This window comes from Lynx rufus, unplaced genomic scaffold, assembly GCF_022079265.1.
Source record: "Lynx rufus isolate CCGP_SWC_20201006 ecotype Redwood Valley unplaced genomic scaffold, mLynRuf1.p SCAF_2, whole genome shotgun sequence".
In the NCBI taxonomy this organism is placed as follows: Eukaryota; Metazoa; Chordata; class Mammalia; order Carnivora; family Felidae; genus Lynx; species Lynx rufus.
This window is the reverse complement of record NW_025814834.1, coordinates 197,733,086-197,745,184: the sequence shown is the minus strand read 5'-3', so window position 1 is coordinate 197,745,184 and position 12,099 is coordinate 197,733,086. Positions and strand designations below refer to the sequence as shown.

At 36.7% G+C, this 12,099-nt stretch overlaps 1 protein-coding gene across 4 annotated transcripts in view; it reads left to right on the top strand.

Moving 5' to 3' along the window:
* The window catches only part of S100PBP (S100P binding protein), a 48,205-nt gene that overhangs the window by 19,274 nt on the left and 16,832 nt on the right, over window positions 1-12,099 (top strand). For all 4 annotated transcript variants that reach the window (XM_047082631.1, XM_047082630.1, XM_047082632.1 and 1 more), the window contains 2 exons: window positions 204-289; window positions 1,975-2,078. In XM_047082631.1, coding sequence (XP_046938587.1) covers window positions 204-289; window positions 1,975-2,078 — 190 coding nt within the window. The remainder of the gene's footprint in view (window positions 1-203; window positions 290-1,974; window positions 2,079-12,099) is intronic.

Here is a 12,099-nt window from a genome sequence, read left to right as displayed (position 1 = left end):
ATGGGCATACAACTTAGGGTTTCTTTCTTTTCCTTAAAATTAGTTATTATCTCATTTAAGGCATCTGCTATAGTGCCTGTTACACAGTAGGGTACAGGAATATGCCTTTGTAGCCTATAGTTTAAGAATATGTCTGTAAATGGTGTTTTCAGTTTTTTTTTTTTTTTTTTTTTATGACTATCTTCTGCTTTGAATGAAAGCAGGATGTTCTTGACAAGGATTCTGGGAAGCTGAAAGTCAACGAGAGAAGACTAGGCAAAGTCATACCTGTTCTGCAAGCCAAAAGAAGGTAACAGTATGATAATATTCTGGTTTCTGTTGGTTCTCTTCAATTTCTGTCTTCTGCTCCTCCATTTCCCCTTAATGTGGAATAAAACCATGCACCAGGAGTAAGCATACTTTAAGTTCTGGGACTACTAACGTGTAGCTGTCTAACCTCGGGCAAGTCAAATAATCTATGTTTATTTGTCAACAAAATGAGGCTAATGATGCCTTCCCTGCTGTTTCTCACAGTTATTTTGAAGAGTCAGAAAGACCTATTAGTGAAAACACTGTATAAATGTAAGATTTCTTTTCCTGTGTATGGGGAAGCCTGGTCACAGATATGATATGAAGTTAGAATAATTTGAACACAAACATTAAAATACAACTATGTAGAAGATCATTTAGTCATCTCTTCCAACTTGAATGCAGCTGTCCTTGAGGGAAAATTCTAGTAGAGGTTGCAGATTTGGGTCACTTTACAATCTGTTCTCTTGTTGCCAGGAGATGGCAGTGTCTCTACATGGGCCTTTTCAATTAGCAGAGCTTTTTTTTTTTTAATGTTTATTTATTTTTGAGAGAGAGGGAGACAGAGTGTGAACAGGCGAAGGGCAGAGAGAGAGAGGGAGACACAGAATCGAAGCAGGCTCCAGGCTCCAAGCTGTCAGCACAGAGCCCGACGCGGGGCTTAAACCCACGAACTGTGAGATCGTGACCTGAGCCGAAGTCGGATGCTTAACCGACTGAGCCGCCCAGGCGCCCCATAGCAGAGCTATTTTTTAGGTTGAGTCAGATTGACTTCCCTACAAAGGGATTAAAAAAAATTTTTTTATTACACAGATACTATATTTATTTTGCTTTAAATTTGTTTTAAGTTTATTTTGAAAGAGAGAGAAAGCACACAGGGCAGCGGGAGAGAGAGAATCCCAAGCACTCTGCACCACCAGCACAGAGCCCTATGCAGGGCTCAAACCCACAAACCACTAGACCATGACCTGACCTGAAGTCAAGAGTCGGAAGCTTAACCAAATGAGCCACCCAGGCTCTCCTCTGCTTTAAATTCTTTTTAATGTATTAGAAATAAGGCTAAAGTTTCCTTTGACTGCTATCCTTAATCCCAGTTTGTTTGTTTGTTTGTTTGTTTTGTTTTCTTTGCACAATTGAGGGAAACTTGGTGAATTACTTACAGTGGAAGTTATACCAAAGAGCCAAGTCAGGCTACTTAGAACAGTTATGAATTTATTATCTCCATATTCTAATCCACTGACTCCATAGTACAGTGCAAACAGGATGAGCAAGGGCCAAAAATTGTTCTTGCCAAGGTCACCAGTATTCTAACTGCCACACCCAGCTGGTTCTTTTTGGTCTTTATCTCTTTGAGTTTTTCTGTGGCTCTGTGAAGTTATTTCTTGATTAACCTTGAATTACTCAACAAGTGCTTACTTTCTCTGGGGACTGGATAATCTTCACTTTCCTATGCCTTGTTAACAGGAGGTTGTATCTGTTTCTCATCTTCCTTTTTTTCTCAACTCCATACTTGATTTCAGCTTTATACTATGTGACTAACACTGTCTTCTGTCACTGGATCTTAAAGAGTATTTTGCCTCTGAAAGTTAGTTGTTCTAACTGATCAGCAATATGTGACTTCTCTCTATAAACACTACACTCATGGTTCTAATGGGCTGTTTTTCCTCCCGGTTTGCTTTGTTCAAGGACTAATGTTCCGACGTTTTCACAATCAGATCTAGAAAAGCAGAAGCAAAGTTATCTCAAGGAAGTCATTGCTCATATAGAACATCCAAAGGACACTAACCAAGGTAACATGGTAACCAGAGAATGGCATGTAAAAGATGTGATGGGACTTCTTTTTTTTTTCCAGTGTAATATAGATTAAACTGGGAGATTATTTTGAATTTTCTAAAATTGATGAGAAAGATAACTTCTTTACCCAAAGATTTTTACTTTAAAAGATTGCCTAACCAAATAATTCCCCAAGTGGTTTGGCTAACCTGTATTAGAGAGGGGTCCAAGGAGACTCATACCACTATGTGAAGAGTGCGTCTTCCATGGCTGAGGGCTGTAACCAGACCTGTAGTTTTCTGATAGGGAATTTTTTGGTCTGAAAAATAGAAGTGGATGACCAAGGGCTGCTTAGTAATCACTAGTGTTTTATATAGAATTATTTATTTTCCCTGTTTCCTTCAGGATTTAAATGTAAAAAGGCAGGCATTTCAAATAATATTCTGTATCTGCATTTGAATAAAAGCTCCTAAAAGGTTTTGACTACCTTCCAGATTCTTCAAGCTGAGTTCTCCCTAGTTCATGAAAAGCTATTACAAAGCAAAGTGGCCGGATTCTTTCTCAGCCCTCAAAAGATATAGGCCCTGTTATCATTCATCCTGGACTAGTAGCTGGTGGGAAAACTCCTAAAGGGAGGGGAACTTGTGGGCTATACTGAAGGGGCTGAGGTTAGAGAGGTACTGATAAAAGTTATCTTCTCCTAAATATCACTCCATATTTGGTCATCCTCAGCTTCTTTCTCTATTCATTTAGCAAATCTTCCTCAAATATTTTCAGTGGTGCTAGGTTTTAAGATTAGGAATTTGAAATGTAAAGAGGACCAAAGTAGGGTCCTAGCTTTCTAGGGATTGATAGTCCAGAGAAGGTAAAGATGATTATACCACAATATTGATTAGTGCTCTAAGAGAATTATGTATAACGTGCACTAGGAACAAGGAAGAAGCACTTCTGTTTGTGTTTGGGGAGAGTGGAGGACACCCTAGGTAGGCTCCATGGGGAAAATAATTCTGTTATTCTAAGATCTGTCATAAATTACTAGGAAGAGTTTTAGGAGAATTCTTGACCAAAGATTCGGAGGAGACTACTCCCATCCCTTTTTTTTTTTAAAAACAAATCTTTAATTAGTAGTTTTGGAACTGAGGCATCAGCCAGAAGAAGTTTTTTTTCCAGGTCCTTTTATTTTTTCTTCAAAGACTTCATTAAGGAATCAAATACTGCTTGTACTGATGGCTCAGCCCTCTGCTTGTGAGATCTCTTTGTTTGAACTATTTTAAAGTTTTGTTTTTTTTTAAGTTTATTTATTTAGAGAGAGAGAGAGGGCGAGAAAGAGACTCTCAAGTAGGCTCCACACTGTCAACACAGAGCCTGACGCAGGGCTCAAACTCATGAACTGTGTGATCATGGCATGAGCCAAAATCAAGAGTCAGATGCTTAACCAACTGAGCCACCCACGTGCCCCTTGTTTGAACCATTTTAAAGGTCTGGTGGAACTAGAGACACCCCTCTCCCATCGGCCCAGACCCCCTTGCTGCGGGTCATTAACTGGAGGGGCAGATTGAAAGAAGTTTGTGTGTGTTTAACCTCTGTGGAAGAGACTTGAGCGTTGCTTTTCCCTCTGTGAGGTGACTTTCTTTTATGTCCTAGGCAATTCACACTGATGATACCCAATTATATTTCCCTTCTCGTTTGGGGCATTTAGAAGAGAAAATTTCACAAGAAAAGCAATGAGCAGCTACTCATGTTACAGGGTCTTTCCAGTCTCTTTCCCACTTAGCAGTTCCTCTCCCACTTTACCATAATAATCTATATCCCATAAGAAACAGCTAGAATAACATGCATAGGGGAAAGACAGCATACTTTAGTGGTTGAGAGAGTAAAGTCTAATCTAGAGTTAACTTCTGGGTTCATAACCTAACTCCACCGCTTACTGGCTCTGTGACCTGAGCCAATAAAACTCAGTTTTCTCATTTGCAAAATGGGTATAATAATGAGGTTTAGCATATGTGAAAATTAATACTTGTAAGCACAAGTATAATGCACAGAACAGTACCTAGCCACTAACAGTACCTAGCAGCCAACATTTATTGAATACTTGGTATTATTTGCAAGAAAGGGTATCTATTCAAACTGAAGTTTTTATAGGTAAAGTAGTATGATGTCAGGTGTTTGTTTTCAACTCTTAAAAAAAAAAAAAGCCAAAACCCTGGAAAATTAGAGGGAACAACTTTTACAAAATGTTGATTAATTAAGCTGAGTGATAGTTATGTGGGGATTCATTATATTTTCTACTTTGTTTTTTGTTAATTTTTTTTGAAACATTCATTTTTGAGAGACAGAGTGGGAGGGGGAGGGGCAGAGAGAGAGGGAGACACAGAATCTGAAGCAGGCTCCAGGCTCTGAGCCATCAGCACAGAACCCGACACAGTGCTCAAACTTACGGACTGTGAGATCATGACCTGAGCTGAAGTCGGATGCTTAACCAACTGAGCCACCCAGGCGCCCCTATATTTTCTACTTTGGTGTGTATTTGAAAATATCCATAATAAAAGGTTATTATTATTATTTTTTAAGTGTGTTTTTTAGGGGATTCTTTTTTGAATTGCCATCATCACCAGTTTTATTCTAAAAATTTCAGAGTCCTCTAGCACTTGCTTCTGCTTTCCAGGAACCCAGTGTGATACCATGTTTTTGTGTTACTTCCCACTGCCCACTACTCATGCGCCCAAAGTTTAAAGATTCTGTACAAAATTGCAGAGGAGAGTGGGGATATATTTTATTCCTCCTCTATTTATATATGAAGTAAAGAGTAGCCAGAAACAAAAAGAGGAAGCATATAGTGCCTCCTGTCCTTTTTGATATGTTAAGTGCTATTTCACCTTGGAAAAGTATAACTCTCCAGGTTCTTTATTAGAAACAGAGAAATTAGTAATGTAGTTCCTGTCAATTCAGTTTGAGTTCTCTCCATTGGGTTAATGTTCTTTCACTTTATCAATAATGTGTATGTTATTGATACAGAATATGATAATACAAGTCATCCTTCAACTCCAGTATTCTAATATAAATATAATCTCTTTTTAGTATAATGCCAGGTGAGTCTTTAATAGCATTTACAAAGAATTACCAGCTACTTCCTTCCTGACATTCCAGCTAATGGAAAACTTTATATGGAATTATAAGTTCTTAGAGTAGAAAAGGAGCATTAAGATCTTCTCTTTAATCTCCTAACATATAAATCTGTTCTATATATCTTTGCCAAGTGACCATTCAGCTTTTGCTTAGAATTCTAATAACACAAAACTCATTAACTCATGAAGCAGGCCATTCATTGTTTAAAAAATTCTGATTGTTAGAAAGTTATTCCTTACACTGAGACAAACTCTACTTCCCTATAGTTTCCAGTGATAGTTCCTAGTTGTGCCCTCTGGGATCACAAAAAATAACTATTCTCTTCCATATACTTAATGTCTTCTAAGGACCTTTTCATGTTAATTATCTCAAATTAAGATTTTTAATGATTAGAAAGTATTATATAATTTATTATTCCATTTGGATAATTAGGTTGTGCCCATTTTCATTAGTAATGCTGCAGTGAACATTCTGGTCAATAAATATTTATGTACAACTCTTATTTCTATAGGATGAATACCTAGAAGTGGAATTGCTGGGTAAAGTATATAAATATTTTAAAAACCTCTGTTACATGTTACCAGATTGTCCTGCCCCCCCAAAAATGTATTAATTTTTATTGTCACCAATTTGATAGGTAAATTTTAACATATTTTGTTTTAATAATTAGTGAGGTTAAACATTTTTTATTTATGTTTATTGGAAATATATAGTTAATCATGATTTTTAAAAATCATCTAGTATCTAGTTTATATTCCAGTTTCCCCAGTTGTCCCAAAAATGTCTTCTTGTAAACTGTTCAAACAGGATCGAATCAAGGTTCACGTGTTTAATTATTGTCTCCTTAGTCTCTCTTAATCTAGGTCACTTGTTTTGTAGATTGTCTCACATTCTGAATTGTGTCTGATTGTTTCCCTGTGGTGTCATTTAACTTGTTCCTCTATCCCCTGTATTTCCTATATATTGGAAGTTGGATCTGGAGGAGGGATTAGATTCAGAGTAAGCATTTTTGACTGGTATAATTCATAGGCACTGTTATGTATTCGATCTTTATCAGATTAGGGGACACCACACAGTAACAGGGTGTTCTTTTTTCTTTTTGGCATGGTGTTCTAATAGTGATGCTAAGTTTGATCACTTTGTTAAAGTGTTAACTGTCATATCTTTCCATTGTAAGGTGCATTTTCCCCTTTGTAATTAGTAAGTCATCTGTGGGTGTTGCTTTGGTATCATTTGAATATCCTGTTCCACAACAATTCTTAATTGTTTTAGTATTCATTGATGATCCTTGCCTAACGGCTACTACACAGAGAATTGCATAGAAAGTATTCATTTTCTAAATAATTTCTAATATAATTTCTTTTGCAATGAATACCTTCCATTCTTCTATAAAGATTTTTTTAGTATCACTATTACCTCATAGATTCTTAAAAATTAATGTTACAGTGGTCATTATATATAGTCATTACTTTTTAAAATTCTGTTTGTCTCAAGTTTGACCAGTGGGGACTCCTTCCTTCCAAGTAGGCTCCTGTGTCTTCTGACATGACCCCATTAATCTTTTTTTTAAATTATGGTAAGAAAAGTAATACCAATTGACCAATTAAATCATTTTTTTAAGTTTATTCATTTATTTTGAGAGAGAGAGAGAGTTGGGGTGGAGGGGAGAACGTGACCAGGGGAGGGACAGAGAAAGAGAGAGGGAGAGAATCCCAAGCAGGCTCCTCACTGTCAGTGTGGAGCCCAATGCTGGGCTTGAACTCAATGAACTGTGAGATCATGACCTGAGCTGAAACCGAGAGTCAGACACAACCATCTGAGCCACCCCGGCACCCCACAATTAAACAGTTTTTAAGTGTGCAGTTCAGTAGTGTCAAGTTTATTCACATTGTTGTAAAACATCTACAGAACTTTCTTATCTTATCAAACCCATTATAAAACAACTAGCCTTTTCCCCTTCCCTATAAACCCTGGTAACTGCCATGCTAATTTCTGTTTCTGTGAATTTGCCTATTTTAGATACCTCATATAAGTGGAGTCAAACAGCACTTACCTTTTTGTGATTGGCTTATTTCATTTAGTATAATGTCCTCCGTGGTGTAGCATGTGTCAGAATTTCCTTCCTTCTTATGGCTGAATAATAATCCATTCCATGTATATACCACAGTTTGTTTATCCATTCATCCTTCAATAGACATTTGAGTTGCCTCCATTTCTTGGCTATTGTGAATGATGCTGCTGTGAACATGGGTGTGCAGATATCTCCTCAAGACCCTGCTTTCAATTCTTTTGGATATGTACCCAGAAGTATTGCTAGATGGTATGGTAGTTCTACTTTGAAGTTTTTGAGGAACTTCCTTACTGTTTAACATAGTGGTTGTACTATTTTACAGTCCCACCAGTAGTGCACAAGGATTCCAGTTTCTCTGCACTCCCAGCACTTGTTGTTTTCTGTTTTCTGGGAGTAGCTGCCCTTATGGTGGTTAAGTATTCATCAGTATTACAACTATGTAAATATCGTTCACTGCCAAGCCAAGCACTATACTATAGTTTCATTTTCTTGAATAATTTATTTTTCTGGAGTAATTCCTTCTCTCACTTATTTTTTATTTATTATTATTTTTTTTAATGTTTATTTTTGACAGAGAGAGAGAGAGCGAGCACAGGCAGGGGAGAGAAGAGGACAAAGGATCCAAAGCAGGCTCTGCGCTAATAGCAGTGAGCCAGATGTGGGGCTTGAACTCATGAACCATGAGATCATGACCTGAGCCAGTCAGATGCTCAAGTGACTGAGCCACCCAGGTGCCCCTACCTCACTTATTTTTTAAACTACAAATTAATTTGTCTTTAATCTTTTTGCAGTTTATATCCTTATCTATGTTGTCTGTGTGTCTGGGTTGTGCCCCTCTACAAATGCACAAACATACCTAGTAATCTATCAATTCCTTTAATAATTTTTTCTGGAGACCTTCCTAGAGCCTTGCGTCCTTCTGCTCCAATTTATACTGCTTGTTCTCCAGCTTTGCTGCAGAGCTATCATCCTGTTATTTCTTTTTGCTGCCCTCCTCAGTTGACTCCTGTTCCTGGACCCCTATTTCTTCCTCTTGATCTGTTTTGGTGGAGCACCTTCTCTGAGAATTTCTAAGAAAGTGTGACATAAATTTGGACGGCCCTCCGTATCTGAAAACGTCTTTATTGCCATACTTGATTGGTAGTTTGGTAGAGAATTCTAAATGGAAAATCATTTTTATTCAGAATTTTGGAGACCTACATCTAGTCTTCTTGTTAAGAAGTCTTTTATTAATTTAATTTTTATTCCTTTTTGTGTAACTGTCTTTTTCTCTCTGGAAGTTCTTAGGGTCTTCTCTTTATCCATTATATTATGCAAAGTGTTCTACTTGCTGGGATATTTTTTTCTTACTGACTTCTTTCCTTTTTTTTTTTTTTTCTAAGTTTATTTTGATAGAGACAAAGACAGCATGAGTAGGGGAGGGGCAGAGAGAGAGGGAGAGAGAGAGAATCCCAAGCAGGCTCTGTGCTGCCAGCAGAGAGCCAGATACGGGGCTCAAACTCATGAAACTATGAGATCATGACCTGAGTTGAAACTACAAGTCTGGTGCTTAACAGATTGAGCCAACCAGACGCCCCTTGACTTCTTTATTTTTATATTCACATTTATGATTTCTGAGAGCCTTTTCCTGTTTTGTTCCCTTTGCATATTGTGTTGTTCTTTTTTTTTTTTTTTTTTAATTTTTTTTTTTTCAACGTTTATTTATTTTTGGGACAGAGAGAGACAGAGCATGAACGGGGGAGGGGCAGAGAGAGAGGGAGACACAGAATCGGAAACAGGCTCCAGGCTCCGAGCCATCAGCCCAGAGCCCGACGCGGGGCTCGAACCCACGGACCGCGAGATCGTGACCTGGCTGAAGCCGGACGCTTAACCGACTGCGCCACCCAGGCGCCCCTGTGTTGTTCTTTTTTATGAACTAATTTCTTATCTCAAGATTTTGTTTCTTTTTTATTGTAATTGAAATTTAGTAAACTGCACAAATTTAAAGTATACAACTTGTCGAGTTTTGACATTTGTATACACCCATGAAACTCATGCAACTGAGATAAACATACCACACCCCAAATTTTCTTTGTGTCTCTTTATAGTTCCTCCCTCCTACCTTTCCTTGACTCCTTTATTCCCCAGGCAACCACTGATCTGCTATCACTATAGTTTGTAATTTCTAGAATTTTATGTAAACGGAATCATATAGTATATACTAGCTTCTTTCTTGAAGCATAATTATTTTGAAATTCATCATTTTGATAGTTTATTCCTATTCATTGCTGAGTAGTATTCCATTATATAAGTATACCACAGTTTGTTTATCCATTCACCTATTGACGGGTATTTGGGTTGTTTCCAAGTTTTGGCTATTACAAATAAAGCTGTTATGAACATTCATGTACAGATCTTTGTATGGATATGCTTTCATTTCTCTCGAGTAAAAATCTAGTGGTAAAATGATTGGATCAGATTGTAGGCGTATGTTTAGCTGTTTTTTGTTTTTGTTTGTTTTAAGAAACTACCAAACTATTTCCCAAAGTGGTTGTACCATTTTATATTCTCACCAGCAGTGTATAAATTCCAGATCCTCCCATATTTACAAAGGATTGTTCATGCTGGTGTATTGAAATTCAGTTGATTTTTGTACATTGACCTTATATTCTGCAGCTTTGCTAAATTCACTAGTTCGTTTTGGTACCTATTTTGTAGATTGCATCAGTTTCTACATCTGTGATCATGTCATCAGCAAATAAACACATTTTTACTTGCTCCCTTCCAATATGGATGCTTTTTATTGGCTTTTCTTGCCATATTGCACTGGCTAGAACCTCCAGTACAGTGTTTAATACAAGTAGTACAAGCAACTTGTTGCTGATCTTAGGAAGAAGACATTTAGTCTTTCACCATTAATTATTATTTTAGGTTTCTCTTAGATACCCTTTATCAACTTTAGGATGTTCTCTCCTATTTATAGCTCATTGAGAGTTATATTAGAAATAGATGTTGGATTTTATTAAATACTTCCTCTGCATCTGTTGAGATGATCATACAGTGTTGTTGTGTTTTTTAAAGTCCATTAATTGAGAATTGTATTATTTGATTTTCTAATGTTAAGCCAGTTTTGCATTCCTGGTCTTATGCATTCTGCACTTGGTCTTAAGGTGTTATCCTTATAATGATAGCATTGGGTTGATTTGTTAAAATTTTGTTATGAATTTTCATATCTGCCTTAAGGGGTATTGTTTTATACTTCTCTATAATCTCTTGATCTGGTCTTGGTATCAGAGTAATGTTGGTCTCAAAGAATGAATTAGGAACTATTTCTACCTCTTCAAATTTTCCAGAAGAGTTTATATAGAAGAAATGGTATCTCTTCCTGGGTGAGCTTTGGTGGTCTTTCAAGGACTTTGACTATTTCATCCGAGTTGTTAAATTTATTAGCAGGAAGTTAATAACATTCCCTCATTAGCCTTTTATATAGTTTTCTTTAGTGATGTCATCCTCCCATTCTTGGTATCAGTAATTGTGTTTTCTCTCTTCTAATCAGTCTGGCTAAAAATTTATGAACACTATTATGTAATTCCTTCTTTAAAAAAGAATCCAGCTTTTGTTTCACTGATTTTTCTCTATTTTTCTGTTTTCTATTTCATTGATTTCCATTCTGATACTTACTATGTCCTTTTTTTCTGCTTACTTTGGGTTTCATTTGCTCTTTTTCTAGTTTCTTTAGATGGTTGCTAAGACCATCTATTTGAGTCTTTTTTTTTCTAATTTAGTAAGGGATGTTAGGAGTAGGAGAAGATAAACTCATGCAGTCAATCTCTGTTTCTCTGGATGTATGCCTTGACCTGTGTTTTTAATCAGATTTATTGATCTATACTTTACATGCAACAAAATGCACCCATTTTATAGTGGCTTTTTTTTTTTAAGTTTATTTATTTATTTTGAGAGAGAGAGCAAGTGGGGTAGGGGCAGAAAGAGAGGGAGAGAGAGAATCCCAAGCAAGGCTCCATGCTGCCAGCATGGAGCCCAATGTGGGGCTTGAACTCCCAAACCGTGAGGTCGACCTGAGCCAAAATCAAGAGTTAGGCACTTAACTGACTGAGCCACCCAGGCACCCCTAAAATGCACCCATTTTAAGTGTACTTTTTGCTGAACTTTGACAAAGTTATGCACCTGTTAAATCATCACAACAATCAAGATTGATAGAACATTCCCACCATCCCCCAAATTTTCCCTGCGCTCCATCTCAGTCATTTTGTCTCTATCCCACTCCTGCACTGGGAAAGCACTGATTTCTTTTTGGTCACTATAATTAGATTTGTCTTTTCTAGAGTTTCATATAAATGGAATCATGCAGTATGTGCTCTTTTGTGTTTGGCTTCTTTTACTTGGAATAATTTTAAGATATTTATCCATGTTGCTGTGTGTATCAGTAGTTCTGTACTTTTGCCGTTGAATTTTTCCTTGTATTAATATACTGTAGTTTAATCTAGTCACTTGTTGAAAGACATCTGTGTCTCTAGTTTTTGGCTGTTATGGATAAAGCATCTATGAACAGTCATACATGGGTTTTTGTATGGATATGTGTTTTCATTTCTCCAGGGTAAATGATTAGGAATGAAATTGCTGAGTCATATAGGGTTTGTATAACTTTTGCAAAGTGATCATACTATTTATTGTGGGTTTTATACTGCAAAGGCTTAAGGGGTTTTTTTTGTATATGAATATTTAGTTCTAAATTTTTTGAATAGATTATCCTTTCCATGGGTTTCTGAATTCTCTATTTTGTTTGACATATATATATATATATATATATATATATATATATATATATATATGTGTGTGTGTGT